This window comes from Urocitellus parryii, chromosome 15 (assembly GCF_045843805.1).
Source record: "Urocitellus parryii isolate mUroPar1 chromosome 15, mUroPar1.hap1, whole genome shotgun sequence".
In the NCBI taxonomy this organism is placed as follows: Eukaryota; Metazoa; Chordata; class Mammalia; order Rodentia; family Sciuridae; genus Urocitellus; species Urocitellus parryii.
The window spans coordinates 25,673,565-25,696,114 of NC_135545.1; the positions used below are offsets into that span (position 1 = coordinate 25,673,565).

The 22,550-nt window shown below is 38.5% G+C and overlaps 2 protein-coding genes across 3 annotated transcripts in view; one reads left to right on the forward strand and one right to left on the reverse strand.

Annotated features, from left to right (window-relative positions):
- Positions 1-11,960, forward strand: part of Lonp2 (lon peptidase 2, peroxisomal) — a 117,620-nt gene extending 105,660 nt beyond the window's left edge. The window contains exons 13-15 of the mRNA XM_077792922.1: positions 6,402-6,609; positions 7,027-7,217; positions 10,743-11,960. Of these exons, the coding sequence (XP_077649048.1) occupies positions 6,402-6,609; positions 7,027-7,217; positions 10,743-10,964 (621 nt within the window). The 3' untranslated portion in view covers positions 10,965-11,960. The remainder of the gene's footprint in view (positions 1-6,401; positions 6,610-7,026; positions 7,218-10,742) is intronic.
- Positions 11,961-14,380: 2,420 nt separating this feature from the next.
- Siah1 (siah E3 ubiquitin protein ligase 1) overlaps positions 14,381-22,550 on the reverse strand; it is a 32,426-nt gene continuing 24,256 nt past the window's right edge. Inside the window, exons 1-2 of one of the 2 annotated variants that reach the window (XM_026410227.2) lie at positions 21,486-22,095; positions 14,381-18,935 (exon numbers count right to left, since the gene is read on the reverse strand). In XM_026410227.2, coding sequence (XP_026266012.2) covers positions 18,085-18,935; positions 21,486-21,576 — 942 coding nt within the window. In that variant the 5' untranslated portion in view covers positions 21,577-22,095 and the 3' untranslated portion in view covers positions 14,381-18,084. Of the gene's footprint in view, positions 18,936-21,485; positions 22,096-22,550 lie in introns of those variants that run through there. The other variant, XM_026410228.2, reaches the window with a different exon arrangement.

The following is a 22,550-nucleotide window of genomic DNA, read 5'->3' on the forward strand; positions in this document are numbered from 1 at the left end:
CTGGCTAGAAGGATGGGGTATTTGTGATAGTGCCATTTTCCTGGATGGGGAAGATGGGGGCAAGTGGTGTGTGTTGCAAAGCAAACAGCTCTGTTGAACATGTTAAATCTGAAATATCTATGAAGTATCTGTGGGCATTTAAACATGCAGATCTACTATTTGGAGGAAGATATAAATTATAGAGTTGTCCAAAAAACTGAGGATATTTAAAGCCCCAGAAATATTGAGATTACCTAAGGAAAAAGTGTACATAGAATAGAGCAGGTAGCCTAGGAACATGCCCTGCTGAACACCATTATTTAGGAATTATTTAGAAGAGCCATCACAAAAGACATAAAAAGAAAGGACAGAACATGCAATCACAAAAGAGGACAATAGGATGTTGTGCTGCCATGAAAACAAAAGAGAATATTTCAAGAAGGGAAGTCAAGTGATATTTACTTGTTTTTTGAGAGATAAAAGAAGCCGGATGGTGCATGCCTGTAATCCCAGCAGCTCTGGAGGCTGAGGCAGGAGGATTGCAAGTTCAAAGCCAGTCTCAGCAACTTAGTGAGGCCCCAAGCAACTCAGTGAGACTCTGTTTCTAAAATATAAAAAAGGATGTTGCTCAGTGGTTAAGCACCCTGGGTTCAATCCCTGGTTCCAAAACAAACCCAGAAAAGGTGATCAGAAAAATGTATGTTGAAGTTGACAGTATGGAGGTTGGAGGTTTTTTGAAAGAGTGATTTCACAATGAATGATGGGGTTGATAGATTTTTAGAGTGTGCTGTAGAAAGAATGGGAGGGAAGGAAATAGAATTAGTACGTAGGCAGATTTTGAGAAATTCAGCTGTGAATGATTACAGTGAAATTAGGTGGCTAAAAGGGAATTGGGAGCTCAAAGGGGGGACGTTTAGCATATTTGCTGATAAGAATAATCCAACAGACAGGACTGATGCTTTGATGATATGAGACGATGGGACCCAAAGCACAAGTGGAAGATGTGACTTGCCATAGGAGAAGGGATACCCTTTGCAGGGTATTATAAAGAAAGTGGCAAGTTATATACAAGGAAAAGACTGTAGTGATAGAGGGGGAAAGTCTGCTGGCTGCACAAGGACAGCAGTGAAGCTTGGAGAGCTGGTGTGCAGGCAGAAAGTGGCCGAGGCCATGGCGAGAGTATAGGCCAGCCAGAAGGATGAGAGTGTGATGGGCAGGCAGGAGGGGGACTTAAAATGCAGGTTCAGAGGTAATATGTTTTCTGTTAGTGACAAGGACCTAGAAAAGAACAGATGGGTTCAGGTGATGTTAAAAAAAGAACTGAGAAGGGCTGGGGATGTGGCTCAAGTGGTAGCGCGCTCGCCTGGCATGCGTGCGGCCCGGGTTCGATCCTCAGCACCCCATACCAACAAAGATGTTGTGTCCGCCGAGAACTAAAAAATAAATATTAAAAAAAAAGAACCGAGAAGCCAGATATTGTGTGTGTACCAAAATACCAGGATGACAGCAGGAGTTAGGATGGTAAGGAAAGGAAGAGTGTCTTTGAGTGTAGAAGGTAGTGGGGAGAGAAGGAAGAGGGAAAGCCAGCTGGTGTAAACAGGTTTTAATAGGAAGGAGGAAGAATATGGTCTGAAAGAGGTAAGGGGGCTGCTTACTTAATGATAAACCCAACCTCCTCAAATCTGATGTCTCTGATTCGTGGGGTCATTGTACATGTATTATTAGAGAGCTAGTAGGATTTGGTGAGTTAAGGGCTATAAAACACCCACTATAGTACCAAGTAAAAAAAATGAACCAACTAGTTCCTACAACTATCATGCTCCCTAAAAAATAAATAAATAAAAGATAAAACAACTTTTTATACTCCTAATTTTGTGTCCACATTTAATAACCTTTAATAATCCATTATTGTTTTTACTTTCATTGAAGATGTGACTATAAAAATATATTAGTACCAAAAATGTTACTGACCTAGCAAATTGGCAGTGAAGAAAGGTGAGAAGGCACACTTTATTAATGAGTTACATCCCTTTAGAATTCTCTAAATGAGTTGAAAAATAGGTTCTAGGAACTTAGTCTAGATTTCAAATTTAGGAACTGTATCATAGGTCACCTTTTCAAATACCATAACATTTCCTATAGAAAGAAGATGAGTTAAACCCACTTTTAAAAATAACCATAAAGTAAAAGTCTCCCTGTGCTGCAGCAGAAAGAACAGGGAAGAGAAGGCATGAGCACAAGTGTCCTGAAGCAGCCTAGACTAGGTCCAAGCCACCCCAGCTCTCCCAGTGCAGGCCTAGCTCAAAGCACACCCCAGATCCTAGGAGGGGCCTTCTGGTTTCGGGCCATGTGCCTATTCCCTCACTGTGCCCTTGTACTTTCTCAAATGGGAGACAAGAGCCTGTGTTTCTGCCTCATGGAGATTACATGAAAAGAGTAGATCACCAAAGAAAATCAGGCTGCTTTTAGGAGGGGGCACCCCCAAAGTGATGAAGGACCGCGAGTACAACTGGTTAGGGACAGGATTCATGTCATTTGATTGTCCCTGTCTCCTTTTATGTTTTTAGATAGTCCCCCCACCTTGTATGAAACTTCATACAAGGTGGTGTATGAAGTATCTGCTGCTGACCATAGTGTATGAAAACCCTTATCTAAAGGTTATTACCCTTAACAGGCAATAAAAGGAAGAGGATAGACATGCAGATTTTAAAACCATCCTGAATAGGGCGCATCCAAAGGTGAGTTCCAGGAATTCCATCATCATGCTCATCTTTTAAGCAAACAAAATCAGCTGCTAGAAATGGTCAAAGAAATGAATGGGCACTAACTAAATGCCCCCAAAGAATCATGAGAGTAAATGACTTCTCCATCCTACTCTAGCTAAACATGCTGCAGTTGCCTTGTTAAAGACTGCACTGTGGGGCTGGGGTTGTGGCTCAGTGGCAGAGCACCTGTCTCGCACATGTGAGGCACTGGGTTCGATTCTCAGCACCACATGAAAATAAAAAAATTAAAACGACTGCACTGATGCTACAGACCCAGTCTGGCCCAGCACCCCATAAAGCAGCAGCTGTGCCAAGAAAAGGCCCTAAAGTACCTTTTGGGGGGATGGGGTTCTAGGGACTGAACCCAGGTGTAATCTACACTGAGGTACATCCTCAGCCCCTTTTATTTTTTTTTTATTTTGAGATGGGGTCTTGCTAAGACTTCCATGCTGGCTTTGCATTTGCAGTCCTCCTGACCCAGCCTCCTAAGATTACAGGCACGTGCAACTGGACTAGTGAAAGGATCTTAAAGTAGCTGTTAGCAATGTTAAGAGTCAGGGCAGACTGGGGCTATACAATTCAGCTTTAAGAAATGACTGTGGCAGGGCTAGGGTGTAGCTCAATGGTAGAGTGCTTGCCTAGCATACATGAGACCCTGGGTTCAGTTCCTTGCACTGGAAAAATAAAATATAATCCTTAATGCTACGAAAACAAATCCACAACTAGAAAAATCAATATTCATAAATCCAAGGCTTGTGGTCTCAATACGAAGACTCCAAAAAGATTATCAGGTAGGTAGCTACTATTGCTACAGCCCTGGAAGGAACATAAAAAAAAAATGTTGTTTCAATCAAATATCACTATTTTTAGCCAATCAAAAGGAAAGGGAAGTATAAAATTGATACACAAATTCTCCTTAAACACTGATGTCATACTAAGAATGCAACCTTATAAGACCCATCCTATTATTAATTAGGTTTTCTTTAAATATTTTAAATGCCTCCCTGGTCTTCATATTTACTTATTGCTAGTAGTGGTAGAATATTGAGAAACAGAAATACTGAGATACTAAGGTTCCATGGTATCTACGGAAAAAGCATCCTAAACTTCAAGCCCCAGTCTGTCTTGGTTAATATAACTCATGACTCCACAAACCAGTAATGGGAATACAAGCTGATAGGAAAGGACTGGTACATGAACACTGTTTTATAATGACTGTGTTGAGCCCCCCTGTAGGGAATGCTAGAGAGCACAACTCGTTTCCTGTAGAGGGGTAAAATGGCCTGCACTCACAAGAATATGTGTCTGTACGCCATCATTTCTGAGGGAGAAACATGTGGAACCTGGCACTGGTTTCATTGTGAGAGCACCTGCCCTCAAAAATATGACTTCAAGTCTAAGAATTAAATGTTCTTTCCTCTTTAAGTAACTCCTGTTGGCCTTGATCACAGTTTCCAGGTTTGGTAGAACCCGTTGATATTAAGTTCCACAGATTTGTCATTAGTCTCATCTATCAGAACACTCACTACCAAGTCACAATAGTGATAGTGAGCCTGCATACTTTTGGTTTAGCCATAGGCACTTATCTACACCACCCTTTTCCAGTTAAAAGCCTCTCAATCACTTCTGCCCAAAGAAACCAAGACGCTCCAGCAGATGATGAGTGTGGGAAAACGGGCTTGGTTTCTTTTTTTTCAAGCTTAGAACTACTTTTTTGGGGGGAGGGGGGTGCCAGTGTTATAAAATGTAGCTTTTAATAAAAACCTTGACCCAAATGCCATTAACTTCAGAAAAAATTTGGTGGAGAGAAGAAAGTTATTTCATTAAGGAAAAATAACCATTATCTTTTTTCCTAATCTTCAACACACACAATTTAAACATATACAGTTGCTTTAACACTCTACACAATTCCTATGTACTGGAGCAATAACAAGATCTAAATACAATTATATTCTTAAACACTGGGTCAAGGCTTTACATAAAAATACCATCCTACTCCCCCCACACACACCCCGCTTGGTTTCTTGAATCAACATTATGATCAAGGAGAATCGCACCACTGCTTCTTTGGGGATCCTTTCAGTATTGTTTGACAAATAAGTTGAGGATTCAGCTCTAAGAAAATGATTTTTCTTGTTCATCAAATGACTTTTTGTGATATATTAAACATGATTTAGTATATTGAGAATTTTTCTTCAGGACTGTTTAACCCCACCCTAGAAAGGAGCCAAATTAGATGTCATTCAGGTGTAGAAAATTTATTTTATATTAAGGGGGATAAAAAAAAAACTTAGTGACCACTTTAAATAGTACTGATTTTTTGCATAAAAAATCAGTTGCACATGCCTTTTCTCTCTCCTCTCTCCTCTCCCCTCGACATAAATCTAGAACATTGCAAGTGCCAAAGTCAGAGGGAACTGAGATCTGTAGTCTAGCACCAGTTCAGCTGATGCTCTAACCTATCCTGTGAAGTTAATGCAAATTAATTTTTTTTAAAACCAGGAACTGAACCCAGGGGTGCCTACCCACTGAGCCACATCCCCAGTCCTTCACCCTTTTTGTTTTTAAATTTTGAAACAGGTTCTTGATCAGTTGCTCAGGCTAGCCTTGAACTTGAATTCTCTGCCTCAGCCTCCCAGCCACTGAGATTATAGGCATGCACCACTGTACCCAGCTAGAGTAAACTTTAAAAAGAAGACTTTCACTGTCCAAGCCCATTGGAAAAGGAATAAGCAGCAGCAATCCATCCTTCTAACTAGAAACCCACACTACAGACATTACTGTTCCTTGGTGAGAAAGTTATTTGTCAGTAGAAAAATCTCCTATTGAATAGTGCTTGGTGGACATACTGTGCTCGGTTCCTCTCCCATGAATGACTTCCATAGGATAAGAAATTCACAAGTTCAAGAGATACGGTATAAGTTAATATTGCTGTCTTTTAGCTGTTGCTTTGTGTTTCCTTAACTTCAGTGTGTTAACCTATATAGCCTATCACGTGGGTGAGCAGCACATTCATTTTAAAATGGCAGCCAGGCAGCACAGTGAACTCCAGTCAGTAAGAACGAACTCAAGATATCACTAATGGGTATTTTACAGTATCTCTACAGCAATAAGAGAGAAAGTAAAGGTAAGTGTTAGAGAAATAAAATGTAGGGGTAATATAGACCTTCATACTTGACCCCTGTAGCAAATACTTCCTAAGTATGTGTTAATAAGAGAGTTTCTATTTCCTCAGATTCATCATTACCTACAGTGAAGTTAGGTTCTGGAGTGTGTGTGTGTGTGTGTGTGTGTGTGTGTGCATGTGTATACAGCCTAATAAAGAAACTTCAATAGAGAAGACTGCTGGGCTTCTTGAAAATTAGAATACATATAACTAGATCTGATTCTTAAAAAGCAAAGTTATTCACACATATTTTAAGGTCAAATTACTTCTGATAAATGCCAAAGAGGAAGTTTAGGTATTTCTTCTGGCAGAAAGCCAGAAAGTAAGTGGTAAGTATGACTCAGAATCATGCTGGGTAATAAGTATATTGATATATATAACTTAAGTCTTCTATGGTAAAAGCAGACCCCTGCAGGATAGCACGATTTTGTTAGTCTGAAAATAACTTGGCACTTCTTGGCATAACTGATTGTTTTCTTCTTTCTTTCAAGGTATCTGAGCGTTTGAATCAACCAGGAGTGGCAATAGGTTTGGCTTGGACTCCCTTAGGTGGGAAAATCATGTTTGTGGAGGCAAGTCGAATGGACGGTGAAGGTCAGTTAACACTGACTGGCCAACTAGGGGATGTCATGAAGGAGTCTGCCCATCTTGCTATTAGCTGGCTCCGCAGCAATGCAAAGAAATACCATCTGACTAATGGTATGTGGCTTGCAATACTTGGGATACAGCTGTGAAGGAAGAACCACCTTCAAATCATGATCCAGGAGGCATCTCACAATTCTATGACAAAGATTAAGATGAGCTTTAAATTATCACTTCCACCGTTCAGTGAAGTACAGAACTATGTTTCTGAACCCCTATAGGGATCCTAGTACCTATTTTTAGGACTGAACTAGAAATTAATTCAAAAGGTCTGTTTTATTTTGCTTTGTTTTGAAACTTACTTAGAATAGAATAAATCTATTCTTCCAGACCTTCACTCTAATTGTACTATTCATTAATATTTTGAAGGATTCATTTACCCAAAACATTCATTTTTGTCTGATTTTCTTTTTTAGGAGAAAAAGAAAACAGGTTCAATGTTTCTGCATTAAAATCGTTTTTTCCTTTTTAAAGCTTTTGGAAGTTTTGATCTTCTTGACAACACAGACATCCATCTGCACTTCCCAGCTGGAGCTGTCACAAAAGATGGACCATCTGCTGGTGTTACCATAGTAACCTGTCTCGCCTCACTTTTTAGTGGGCGGTTGGTACGTTCAGATGTAGCCATGACTGGAGAAATTACACTAAGAGGTCTTGTTCTTCCAGTAAGTATGGAAAAACTACTTATATGGCTTGAAATTCATTTAAAATTTAAATTAATAGTGATTTATCTTCTTTTTGTAAACACTTTGGTTTAAGCATACATTAAATTTTTATACCTATAATTAATCATTTTAAACTTTTGATTAAGAAAACATCTTATAATTTTCCTCATGTTCTCCCATCTAAAAGACTTGTTAAATGTGGTCATCAGAAATATCACCAGTTCACATGAAGATTTACTCTCTTAGTTAACTGTTGTTAAATCTGTTGTGCATGTATGATATAGGATAGTTGTTTTTAAGCTTTAAACCCAGTTCTTACCTTTTGAAGTTCCTTTAAGATTGCCCATCCACTTATAGAAATCTTAGTATTAGTTGATAGAATTAAGAAAAACAACTACTATAAAATTGAAACTGACTTAAGAATTAACCATATCTAATTGTTAAATTTTGAAAAAGTTCTATACTTGTTGGGTCTTGGAACTTCCATCCCTATTTTAAACTACTTTAAAAACACTAGTAAAATGCATAGAATTTAAGGAAGTATTTAGGGTTTTAAGTGATTAGTTATCACTATCAGTCTATAACAAACTTTTGGCAGGTTCATAGCAAATTGAGAAGAGAAAGAAATGTTCTTTACTCTGAGAAAACTCCTTTTATGAAGTAATGGTGAAAATAGATCATAGAATTGCCAGGTGTGTTGGCACCTGCCTGTAATCCCAGTAATTATAGAAGATGAGACAGAAGGGCTGCAAGTTCAAGGCCAGCCATGGCAATTTAGAAGGCCCACAGCAACTTACCCATACCCTGTCTCAAAATAAAAAGTACTGAGGATGTAGCCCAGTGGTAGAGGGCCTCTGGATTCATTCCCCAACAACAAAACCACCAATTAGAAATGCTCTCTGTTGCTCAATTTTTAAAAGTTCAATTAAGTAATATTCTAAACTGTTATGATGGTGTATTTGTATATCTATATTCAATTAAAAAGAATCATTCATCTCTTTTCTTTTCCTTAACCAAGAACTATTATAGTTCATACTATAAAGTGGTAGTTCATATTAGCTGAGCTACTAAAGGAAATGAGAGGGGCTTTATTGACCACAAACTCTTACTTTGGTCTCCTGGTCCATGATGGTAGACTAAGCAAGGAATAAAGGAGAATAAATTATAATACTCAAAAACCAGTGATGTGATAAACTGACAATTCACACAACTTCTGGGGAGATAGATGTGTCCTGGCTTATGAATCAGAATTGGAAGTAGAGACACCTCCCAGCAGAAATCCAGATAAAGCCTCATTCAGAGCCAAAAGATGTAGATCAAGAGAACAAGAAAGTCACTGAAATCTCTATAGAACAAATAGGCCTCCTACATGGATGGTTCCCTCCCCTCAAGAGCAAATAACAATGCATGTATGTAAAGGCTTCCCCATGTCTAGCTGAGGAGCCACAGCTTTGAGTAAGCCTTCAGTTTTAAACTATTACAAAGAGACATAAGGAAAGCAGTGACATTTAAAAGACCTGCTAAGGCTGAAGAAAACAATTTAAGAACAGAAGACAAAGCTGTCAGATTTAAAAGTCCAGACTTAGAACTGGCTGAAGAACTACTCTGAAAAAAAATTAGACTGGGCATGGTGGCACACACCTGTAATCCTAGCTACTCAGGTGGCTGAGGTAGGAGGATCTCAAGTTCCAGGTCGGCCTGGACAATTTATTGAAACCCTGTCTCAAAATACAAAAAAGAGCTGGGGATGTACCTCAGTGTCCCTACATTTAATCCCCAGTCTCCTCCTGAACCCCCTCCCCACCCCACCCCCACACACAAAGTGAAAATTATAGTTAAAAACAATCTGAGAGATCCAGCATCTAATAGAAATATTATGGCAAAGAGGAAAGTGGAATTAAACAAATTGTCAAAGAAAAAATGGAACATTCCCCCAATTGAAGGTATCTTCAGATTGAAGGACCTGTACCAACCAGGAAGATGTCATCCTCTTGGCTTTGCAGATGCACTAAGGATAAAGGTGTCATAAGTGACAGTGGATGTGCAGTACCTTTAAAACTGAGTGAAAATTATTTTAAATTTAGTCTTGTGTCCATGGCCTTACTATGAAGTATGAAAGCAAAATAGACTTTTTCCTTTGTGCAAATGGAATCTGTTTATCTTACATACTTTTTGAAGAAGGTACTTTAGAGTGTACTTCTGGTGGCATGAAAGAAACTTCAGAGGACGGCCAGTGGGGTAGAATCATGAGGGGAAGGTGACAGTGGTGCAGGAAGGCCTGATAGAGCTCCCAGTGCAGTCTCTAGGGATTACCTGTTGTAGGTGGTGTGACCGAGAGCTCTGTTATCTTTTGCTGTATAATACATCACCCCCAAACAATATTTTTTATTCCAAAATTCCCATGGCTCAGGAATTCAGGAGAGGCTTGGTCACTTTTTTCTGGCTCAAGGTCTCTCATCTTACCGTCAATAAGGCTGGATCTGTTTCTAAGGTAGCTCATGCACGTGTCTAGCAAATTAGGTCTGGTGTTGGCAGAAGACCCCAGATCCCCACCTTGCAGGCTTTTCTATAAGCTGTGTGGGTGACCTCAAACATGGTGACTTGCTGCCTAGCTCTGGGGGATGTGATCAGAGATCTATCCAAGTAGAAGTGCTTTTTTTTTTTTTTAAATGACTTAACCTTGAAAGTTATATAGCATCACTCCCACCACACTCTATTCTTGTAAAAGAGTCATAAAACCTGGCCTACATTCAAAGGGAGGGGAATTAAGACTCCATCTTTTGTGAAGGGACTATTGATTGTGGATCTATTGTAAAACTGCCTAAATAGCTTAGAGGTATATTTTCTTCATGAAGTGTGACACAGAGGTACTGGTTTACTAAGCTCTGTAGCAACATTTCTAAATTATTTTTCCTCCTTTGGCAATCACTTTTTTTTTTTTTTTTTTTTTTTGTGGTGCTGAGGATTGAACCCAGGGCCTTGTGCATTCGAGGCAAGCACTCTACCAACTGAGTTATATCCCCAGCCCCTTAATTTCACTTTTAACATAAAGATATGAAAATTATACATTTTAATGGGATACCACATAATGTTTGACATGTTACATTGTGTGATATTTAAATCAAGTATATTTATGTCTTCAAACATTTGTCCATTTACTAAGAACAGTATTTATGGTCAAAATAATGCTAAATATAGTTTTTCAGAATAAACCTGAAGATTGGTGTTATTACAAAATGGAGTATGTTAACCTTGGCCATAAAAAAGGAATTGTTGATAAATGAAGTACCCACCCACCCCTATCAAAAATTTAGATTTTCTCTCATTTAAAACAATTCAGTGTAATGGTAACAGAAAGAAAAAGGTCACTTTTTTAAAACCTTCTTAATGGCTTCCTAGCTCATTCTATTAAAATGGAAGATGGTTCAGATGTCTTAATTATACTCAGTGAAAGAAGGTTGGATCAGTTCCTTTCACAGCTTGAGGGTGATCACAAACCTTAAAAAGTGTTTTCTCTCCTTACAGGTGGGTGGAATTAAAGACAAAGTTCTGGCAGCACACAGAGCAGGATTAAAGCAAATCATTATTCCTCAGAGGAATGAGAAGGACCTTGAAGAAATCCCAAGCAATGTACGACAGGACTTAAGTTTTGTCACAGCAAGCTGCCTGGATGAAGTTCTTAATGCAGCTTTTGATGGTGGCTTTACTGTCAAGACCAGACCTGGTCTTGTAAATAGCAAGTTATAGGCCCAAAACTTGTTAGAATTTAATGTTTGAAGTACTGTAAGAGACTGACAAGTTCGATTTTATTCACATCAGTAAGAGTAATCACAAGAGTAATGAACCTCATTCAACTAGCGGCTAATGTTTATTATGAAAACATGATCTGTTAATAAACTGATAAAAGTAAAATCCTTGTCTTCAGTGGAATCCCTAGTCCTCAGTGTAGTCCACAGAACCCCAGCATCTGTATTACCTGAGAACTTGTTAGAAATAAAAAATTGTCAGAGCCAGTTCAGACCTGACTCAAACTCTGGGGACATGGGGCCCTCCAGGTAATTCTGTCAGTCAACTTCAGGAACCATTGGTGTAAACCATTACCTCAGCAGACTCACCTGTAGGCTTTATTGGATCCTGGAACCAATCACTTAGAAGGGGAACTTGCAAAGATGAAAAATATAGCCAACTACTATTTGTCCTTGTGGAAAACAAACATCCTGGCCCTGGGTGCCTATAGTCTCAGGAAAATTCAGTCCTCAGAGGGAGGCACAGCTATCCCTCTTGAGGAATAGTTTTTCAGAATAAAGGCTTCAAATTCTGTCTTCTGCAATTCACTTCTGTTAGTTTGCTTGTGCCAATTCCAAAGTCTGTCTACTTCCCATCCCTATCTTCTGGGTTCAGTCCAAGGTAGTGGGTAACTATGAAGGCAGGCTCTAGCTGTGTAAACTTTTTGTTATCTTCCTTTTCCAATCTGTGAAATGTAAGTAGTGGTACCTACTACACTATGACTGTGAAGATTAAATGTAAAATAATATTACGCAATTTTAACTATTATTCCAACCAGTATTGGACTTAAGAATCAAAATATTATATTGCAAAAGAGAGCTGGGAGCAGTGGTGCATGCCTGTAATCCCAGTGGCTCAGAAGGGTGAGGCAGGAGGATGGAGAGTTCAAAGCCAGCCTGAGCAACTTGGCAAGAACCTGTCTCAAAATGTAAAAAGGGCTGAGAATACGGCTTAGTGGTTAAGCTCCCCTGGGTTCAATCCCCAGTACAAAATTATATATATATATATATATAATATATATATATTATATATATTATTATATATTATATATATTATATAATATTATTATATATTATTATATATAATATATAATTATTATATATTATATATAATATATAATATATTATTATATATTATATATATTATTATATATTATTATATATAATATATATATATATATATATATAGGAACTTCTGGATCAGAATGAGGTCTGAAAGTTTCCCAATACTTAGTTAAGGCCTGCTATGACACATTGGGAAACAAAGATCATCAGGATATTCAAAAACACTTCATTGACTATCTTATCAACTACCGTAATTTTATTTCTATGCAGTCATCTCACACAGGGGGATAAAAGAAACATGCCAGGACTGTTAATTTGCCCTCAGCAACCAGAGGGAGCTAATCCACACCCAAATTGCTCAGCCTCACTCCACCCAGGATGGAGTTTTACAACATGTAGCAAAACTCAGGTTCTCTGTATTCTTCCTTAGTCTTGAATATGCAGTTTGAACTTGTGTACAACATCCTGACTCCTCTGTGCCCTCTTTAAACATGTCTTCCCTTTTGAAAAAAGTCTCTGACAAAATTGACAGTCTTCCCCTTGTGAGACTTTTCTCTAGCAATGTTGGTTAGTTGGGAAGAAGGCAATGTTTGTTTGAAATTTGAGTTATTGTTTCTTTGCCTCTTTAATTGGGCAAAATATAAAGTTTGCCATTTCTAAATGTCTAAATATACAATTCAGGCACATCAATGACATTCACAGTATAACTGCTGTCCACGCTATTTTATTTTTTTAATCATAAACTGTACCCATGGAAAACCCTGTTATGCGCTTCTTTTCAGGTGTCTACCCAAAGTGGAATTGCTGGCTCCTATGTGCTGTGACCTGAATGTCCCCCAAAACTTAAGTGCCGAATTTGGTCACAATACTATTAATAAGAGGCATAAACCCATATGCCTTGGTTAAATACAACTTAACCAAGTATTGGTGATTGATGACGTCACAGGGGCTGTCTCATGAATGGAGTTAGTAGAATTTTAAAAAGGCTCAAGGGAACCAGCTAGACTCTTTTTGCCCTTCGGTTCCTTCCCCCATGTGCAGAAGCAGCAACAAGACTCCCTCTCGGCAGCAGAGAACAGGCCCTCAGACCCTGATCCTATTGGAGCCTTAATCTTGGACTTGCCCAGTCCCCAGATCTGAGAGAAATAAATTTGTCTTTTATAAATTACCTAGTCTTCAGTATTTTATTACAGCACCACAAACAAACATATAATCTGAACTTTTTAACCAAATTTCTTTTCCATCTTGGCTGCTCCATTTGACATGCCCACCAGCAATGCACATAAGTTCCAGTTTTTCTACATCGTTGCCAACACTTTGATAATAGCCTTCCTAATGAGTGTGACAATAGTATTTTGATTCAAATTTCCCTAACAACTTGTGAGCTGAGTGTCTTTTTCTAGCACTTATTTAGAAGACACTCAGAGCTTACTAGTTGTTACTCTAAGACCTCCTTGTATCACAATAACCTAGACTTCATATTGAAAACGTTAACCTTGGGATCTATGTATTTAACCACAGTACTCCAGGTGTTTTTTAATGCATAGGCTTTTAAAATTCTTAAGGTATTAAAACTAAAGGTTTAAGGCCTTGGTTATCAATTTTATATTTCTAATAGAAGTGTATAAGTTTTTACTACCCATTTTTTGGTTCCTGTTTAAACCTTACCATGAAAACCATGCATCAGAGGCTGAGATTCTTAAGCACTTGATAACCTGTAAATTCAGTGAAAAAGACTGCATATTTATCATCTGGAAAATATGTGACCATAGGTAAGATTCCATGATTGTGAATATTAAACACCTGAAGTGTAGTGGGCATACAATGTTATGTTCTAGAACATGTAACGATTCCCTTTTCTTCTGATAGCAATCAAGACTTGCATTCTGGGATGGGGGTGTAGCTCAATGGTAGAGCACATGCTTATTAAGCATTTGAGAGGCCCTGGATTCACCCCCAACACAAAAATAAAATTTAAAAATTGTATTCTGGCCATACCACAGATTCTCTTCAGAAACAAAGGAGTTTCATTTCCAGTAACACCTCTAATTGACAGGTTTTGGTTGCTTCAGGTAAGAGGATTTTGATTCCCATCTGGACACAGTCATTAGTAGTGGTATCTACCACAAGCTTCCAGTACTAGGTAACACATGCCCCTACCCAAGTCACCCTGTCAGGTAATCAACTTGCCCAGTTAAAAGGACTTATTACTTTCCTTTATTACTGAAATGAGGTAAACCTTACTATTAAGAGTCTTTGATATTAAGTCACAAAAGTTAATTTTCTCAATTTCCTTCTAAAACCCAAAGTTTAAGTGGGATTATTAGATGTAAACATCATGTAGTCTTGTTTTGCTTTAATGAAAAAAACATGTTCAAGCTCACATTACTTTGGCCAAAATGAAAAGCTGTATTTGAGTCTTGCCCTGTGAAAACTTTAGTATTAAAGGAAAAAAAAAGAAATCAGACTACAGTCACCAATTTGATTCATGATCCAATATTAACACACTCATTATTTTGTTTTGTTTTACTAACATGTAGTGAATCCTACACAAAGAATATATTCTTTATTTTTAAAAAAGCACCAAAACAGGAAGGAAATATTGGAAATATCTGAATAAATAAATAACAGGCAATTGACTGGTCATTGAGAGGTTTTAAAACAGTTGTATCAAAGTAATTTTAATTCTAAGAAAAGCTTTATTCGCAATAAAAATTCACTTATTTGAAACATACTATAGTCTGTACTTAACGAACTAAAGAATAGTTATTCAATCTATTTAGCGTTACTAAAAAATGTTAAATAAATTCAAATCTAATATTATCAGCACATTTCCAGGGAAATGAAATTTTTCAGGCTAAATTCTAGTCTTTACATAATAGTGCAAGCCTGTCAAAACGTGACTTTACAAAATCCAGCATTCTTTCATACCACTGTTTACATTAATTTCTACAAATTTGTTAATGCATCTCAGAATTTAGAAAGGCCTCAGAACATTACAACTAAAATGTAAAGAAATTGCTTAAATCTGTATAAAGATAGGGAAAATGTATAGCTAAGCAAGACACTGGGCTACAGAGCCAGGCCTAATGATAAGCCCCACCTCATTCACTTACACCAGTAGATACCATTAGATCATTTTACGGAAGAACCTGACAGAGATTAAATAAAAGTCAGTTTAGGCAGTTAGTCTAGAGCCCAATAATGTATGCCACCAGATTTTACTAGGTGCTTGGTAAGTATCAAACAATTTAGTCTGGATGATGCCACACTTAGATAATGTGAAATTCTCTTGGTAAATGATCTATTTTACAGTAAATCACCAGGTAATCCTTGGTACTCTGAACCTCCACAATGTTCAATCTGTAACACTATCTACCTTCCTTGTATAACCCATACAGATAACCACAGTACCAGGTGGTTATTCATACCTTCTACTCATTGCGTTATATTCTGATCTTAACTTTTGTCAGCAGTCACAGACTGACCCCAGGTATAGTGTAGTTTCATTCAGTTTTTATAATTTGGATTACTTACCAATTCTTCCACTCAGGAATCTGAATGAAATATAATTCTATCATTGTAGAGATTCCTGGATATAAAAAGAGCTCTTGTGTGGAGGGGACACATACTACTATTTGAGAGCTAAGCAATCTATAGCCACTTATGAAAATTTAGTTTACAGAAATGTGGGTGTTAAAAAAAAACATAGGTAATACATAATAAAAATCAAAGCAAAGGAAAAAAAGGCTTTCCAATGATCACTAACACACTAAACCGGTCCCTGTCTATCCAATAGGACAATTTCTAGTTGAAAAATATAGATCAGGCTGGGGATTGTAGCTCAGTGGTACAGCACTTACCTACCCTGGGTTTGATCCCCAAAATCATGAGGAAAAAAAAAAGTATATAAAAGCAAAATAATAGAATATTACCTACATCTACCCCATAAAATGTGAAAGACGACACCCAAAGGAAGGGTAGGGAAATTAATAGAAACCATTCATTATTGTAACAATTCAAGAACAAGAGCTAGACCTAATAAACCAAATTTTCAAATGGACCAAAGCAATGTGGCTTTAGAGCTCATCACTGCAGACCAAAAGTAGAATGATGACTGAAACATAAAATATAAAAATGTCAGCTTTACTAGCTAGTTGTCAAACATACACAAAATTTACCTAAATTTACTTGAATTAGTAAAAACTGAGGGCTTCTTATTTTTTAATACTAGGGATTGAACCCACGAGTGCCTAAACATTGAACCACATCCCCAGTCCTCCTCTTATTTTATACTTTGAGACAGGGTTTTGCCAAGTACTGCAATCCTTCTGCCTCAGTCTCCCGAGTCACTGGGATTACAGGCCTGCACCACCACACCAGGCAAAACCTGAGGTTTTAATGAAACAATGATTATAAAGTACCAAGAGTTTTTTAAAAAATAATAATCCCAGCAACAATATGTACAAAGCATTGATAGGGTAACTTTACTGTGTCTTAATTTAATCCTGTGAGGTAGCTACTAGGATGTAACCCCTTTTTAGACATTAGGAAACTAGGGCCCAAGGTCATACAGCTATAAGTGGAACAGAGCCAAGACACTTAACCAGCAGAGCTATGAAATACCAAAACCTAATTCTTGTTTTTAAGGGGACAAAAGTGATCAGCTAAAAATTTTAGTCAATCTTTCTCCTGAATTCTGTGGATTTCCTTATGGAAAATCAAAATGGGGGGTGGGGGGGGGAGCCAGGGGCAGTCCAGAGGCCACATGCCTGGCTCCTGCTGCACTTAGAATAAAACTCTGCCACACTTCAGAGTGACAGCACAGTATTTTCTGCTGTATAATTAAAGCACAAAATGGAACAGGAAAATGACTCTGGACTTCACACTTACAGCTGAAGCAGACACATTAAGATTTTTTTAATTTGCCAGATAATCTTTTAATGAGAATTATAAAAGACCAAAAACAAATTTTTTTTGCAAACTGCCTTTTTTTTAAACAAATGATTTGCTCTTAATTACAAATACTGTGTATGATGATGCCTTCTTCTGCAAAACCAATAAATACAAGAACAAATTTCTAAACATGTGATTTGTCCAAGATATTTGAGAAGGAAAAAAGCCTGATTTTTTTCAGTATTTATATAAATCAGAATATACTCCCTAACTTTTCAGAGTAAGCTGGAAGGTATGACTCAACTGGAAAAGAGGATGAAAGAAGAGAAAGAGACCACCTTATAGTTGCTTTAAATAGTTTTTGATAATTTTTCTTTGATGTAACCTTTCCTTTCTGGGACTCTCATCTTCACAAAATAGCTGAATTTAAAATATTTCTAAAAAACTGATTAATGAGGGGAAAAATATGTATTAAACACAAACTTTACCATAAACAATTACGCATATCAAAAAGACACTAACTTTAAAAAGGTACAAAAAAAGTGAGGAAAAACCTGAAATTACAGAAAAGAAAGTCAAATTTATTTAATGAAAAACTAGAATTAATAAAAATTAGCAAATGCACACACACAGCCAAAAAAAGAAAAAAAGAAAACAACCAGCAGCACTATGTATTGACTCACAAAGGGAGAAGCAGTGGCCCAAGACCACTCAGATGGCTTGTCAGTTAAACACACACACACACACACACACACACGCAAAAAAGAACAAAAACAAAACAAAAAAACCAATATTTTCAACAATACAATCAATCTACAACAAACACAAAAGTCAGAATTATTTTACAATGCTTGCTCTCTTAATACAAAAGATGCCCATCTTGGGTGTATATATATATATTTTTTTTCAGTGGTTTACTGTTGACTTATTTTTAAATATATTAGTGTTACTACATGCAACTGTTTCCTGTATTTAACAGCCTTTCTTTTTATTTACCTTCATGTGTCTAGCTTTCACCTACCAAAAGAGTTTCAGGTTGGTAGGCAGATGGGTGCCTTATTCTCCTGTGAAATTGAATGCAACAGTTTTAAACACTGGCCAGAAAATGTTTGATTGCCGTTTCAACACATGGAAATAGTTACATTGATGCCTAAATTGCCGTTTTCTGCAAAAAGCTGTGCAATGCTGGTGTCAAAGACTAGGCAGTCACTATTCATAATGGCTGTTGCAATTCCCTCATGAATAGATCGAGGAGTCGCTTCCCAAGTCAATCGCCGCCTATGACCATTTAGCTCAAGTCGATAAGCAAAATTTTCAGCTTGCTTGCGTGTTCCTATCAGCTGTACAATTGCGAAGAATTGCTGGTGACCATCGTATTTTTCCTGTTTCTCCAAGACTAACATGAAGTGAAAGCCAAAACAGGACTGCATCATCACCCAGTCAACAGCACCAGGAAGATTAATGTCTGTAGCAAGGAAAACTATATCCTCTCCCTGTAGGGTTGTAATGGACTTGTGCTGATGCATCAGATGGGGCATTACAGCATCCAAAGAGCCTTGCCACTTACAGGAAGCACCAGGGCATGGGCAGGAATAAGGCCTAAACTCACAGAGCTCTTCGTGGTCTGCTTTTTCTGTATGTGGCAGAGTTATTTCACATCCAGAAGAGGCATATTTACAAGGGAAAAGTACTGAATTGGCCACTTTCTCCATAGCCAAGTTGCGAATGGATCCCAACGGGCCCCGGCAAGTTGGACAACATGTGAGCTTCGGGCGACAGTTGCTACAAACAAGATGGCCACTCTGACATTGAAGAATGGGTGGTAACACATAGTCAAAGCAGACAGGACACTCAAAAAGACTCGCCAAGTCATTGTTGGATGCTGTCGTGCCAGTCAGGGCAGGCACCCTCTGGGATGGTGGACACTTTGAGGTACCAGTAGGTAATGCTGTAGCAGTCTGACGGCTCATCTCTGAAATAAAAGATAAAAAAATAAATGGAAGAATAATTACAACTTATGTTTTATAAATAATGTTTACATGCCAGAAAAACTTTGAAGTTTCATGCAAAATTTACTGTGAGCAAAGAGATAAAGGAATAAACTAGGATGTAAAAAGCATATATAGGGGCTAGGGTTGTGGCGCAGTACTAGAGCACTTGCCTAGCATGTGTGAGAAACTGGGCTCGATCCTCAGCACCACATAAAAATTAATTGAAGGTATTGAATTATGTCCATCTACAACCAAAGATATTTTTAAAGCATATATAAAAACAAAATAAATTATTAAATGTGCATCTGTTATTCGGAGTTAAACACTGACGAAGACTTTTCAAAATATTTCAGCATATTTTAAATTCCTTTTAAAGTAAAAGTACTAAAAATTATCTTTAGATAGAGTATATATAATAAGAAAAGCTAAAAGAGAAACTGAACCATAAACAACTAAGAGACTTGTATATAATATAGGACCTTAAATATATTCAAATGTTTGGATTTGACTTTGTCCTCTCAGAGTCCCTAAAGCCGTCTCTTTCCAATTCTGAATCAGCTGTTGGGAGGTAAGTCTTATAAGGTTCATATGCCAAAGATCATCAGGTTGACTCTCCCTAGTGGTGAACAGCATCTTCTCTACAGGTATATTTTGGGAGTGGGGTACAAGGCATCACTAGGGATGAGCCTGCTGCCATCTCATTATCCACCTTCATCTATTATATCTTTCACAAAATGCTAACACCAGCTAAGTACTACTTCCTACTGATCTTTGCCCACCTCAAATGATAGGGAAGACTTGGGAAATGGAGAGTCATCCTTAAATAAAAATTGTTAGTCTAGTACTTAGAAAAAGTACTTCATTCTATTCTATTCCCATTCCACAATATAAGTCAGATACAATGTACAAGAGGAAAGAAGAATCAGAAAAAGCGGGTGGAGGAAAAAAGGAGGATGATAATAAAACACCACAGAGAGACACACAACATGGGGAATGAGGGATGGAGTCAACAGGTAATGAGTTCCTTGTACCCTGGGGTTTACAGTGTAGCTGAAACAGTCATCAGGAGAATAACAAACATCACTTTTCAGATAAATGTCATCTGGAAGAGATGATCAATAATGTAACTAACTAGTCAGGATGAATCAAATATACACAAAACAGGGTACCTTTTCCAAGAATCTACCTCTGCTGGGATATGGCAGGTCATCATTTGTCTTAGGAGTGATACAAGATCAATCAGTCTGTTGGTATCCTAAGAGTGTACTACTCCCAGAAACTACTAAACTAAGGTATGTTTCTTCAAAAAATTTATGTTTCATATGTAATGTTTTCTCTCAATTACAATCATTAATCTGTGGCAAAGAACTTTGAAGACACAATGGTAGTTATAAATGTGACCAGGTAATTACAATTTGGGTTACTGATTATTCAAGTGGTTACCAACAGACACTATAAATGGGGAGAGAGGTGTGAAAAAATTAATGCATTTGTAACTAAAAGAAATATCCTAAAGGGAAACAAGTGTGGTGACAACACTGACAATATCTAGCATGTGTGAGGCCCTAGATTTGGTCCCTAACACCAGACACACACACACACACACACACACACACACACACACACACACACAGTATAACTGAATTCCATCATAATGTGGCTCATCCTACAGGCCTAGAAAAACATGAATCAACTCGCATCACCTGAAGTAATCCAGCTGTTCTGACAAAAGGACTATAAAGGAGCTCTCCTATAATCCAGTGTCCCTCTGTATAAATTCTTTGGGTGTACAATGATCTATCCATTTTATGTCACTTGTAAAACAATGGGCTGAGCACTACCCAAAATACCTTCTTGTATGCTCTGTGCCTATTGAGTAGTCCATTATATGCTGCTCACTTAAGTGAGCAACACAATAATGCAAAAGTGGCTCTTTGGGCACAGTCTAAGCCCCCAATTACCTTTCAAATTACTAAACCAAACACCTATTTACAACAAAAGGCAGTGAGCTCAGTTTGTATTTAACATAATACAGCTACTGAGCAAAAAAAAAAAAAAAAAAACAAAAAAAAAACACACTTGTTTAATTCCTTAACCTGGCAAAACATTTATCATCACAATAGCTCAAGCTTGCATGATAAAATTATTTTACAAATATTGTAGAAAGCATACTTTAATTCCTATTAAAAATGTGAAGAACAAATGAAATGCAGTTATTTCTCATGAATGGAGGTATTAAAAGATAGCAACTGCTAAAACCTTCCAAAGCTTCAAAGGTGGAAGCCAGCTCCTTCTTGACCCAGAGAAGGAATCCCAATCATACAGCAGCCCTGCAACAGGAACCAAGAACAGCCCAGGTCGTGACAGAACCTGAAGGTGATTTAAAGAGAAAAGTATAGCAGCTTAAATGAAACATCACTGCCATACTCGGAAAGAGGTAAATTATGCTGCGGCCATTCCTTTAACCAGATTTCACTGATTTACAGCTTTCAAGTTTCAGTTTCAGGAACCCAGTCTTTTCACATCAATACCTTTTCTCTTCCTTGTCCTAGCCGCAGGTAAACATGTGAGCAAGACTCCCCTCCAGGAGTACAAAAAGGGTAAGGTAGGCTTTCCAGTCATGAGAGGTCAGGCAGCGCATTGCGTTTCCCCAAGCAGCAACGGACAATCTATAACAAAAGTCCTTCCTTGCCACCTCCTGTTCTTAAGCACAGAAGACTGGGAGGTCGGACTTCTTAAAACACTCATTCGGAAGCACAGGCTACAAAGGTGGAAAAATGAAGGCCTTCGGTCCTCAGGAGGCGACCACACCTCCCTGTGAGCTCAAACTCGCCTGTCTCCAAAACTCGGAGCTATGGCCAAGCTGTCCTCTGCAGCCACCTAAGCTTTCGTCCATTTCACAAGTTTGTCTTCCCCTCCTCCACTGACTGCGCTCCCACTAAACGCGGGTGACGGGCCGGAGCTGCAGAGTGCACGGCGCTGGCTCAAGGAGCCGGAGTGCACTTGGAGCAAGTTCTGGAAGGGCACTCCTGCCGCCGAAGCTGCTGCAGCCACAGGGAGAGCCATTGGTAACCGGGCCACAGCTCGGAAAGCCGGCTCCAACTCCGGGAACCCAGGCCGGCCCAGGGCTTGCCGCGCCCAGGGCGGCGGCCGGCGGCGGCTTCCTTGTGCGGGGGCGGGGCGGCGCAGGAGGGTGGAGCCATGTCCAGGGCCCCGCCCACATCCAAGGGCGGGCCCACAGCTCCCCAGCTCCAACCAGGCCAGCCACCTCGTGTCCTCAGCATTTCCACCAACTGAAGTTTAGGGAGAGCCTGGTTTTTGTTGGTTGAAACGGTTGAGTATCAGCAATTTCTTTAAAGAACTACCCAGGGAATAAGGAATGTGGCCGGACAAACACTGTTCTCTACGGGAAGTGCACCATCCAATGAATCCTGAAAACTCACGTTTTCACACAGTAAAAGCATTCTTCGCATTCTTCCTAGTTCATCCTACAGTATTTACCAAATAACGACAGTTTTACCAAACTACTATATTTCCTCAATTCTAACTCACTTCATTTCTTCCCCTGTTGGCAGCATAATTTATACTTCCCCCGC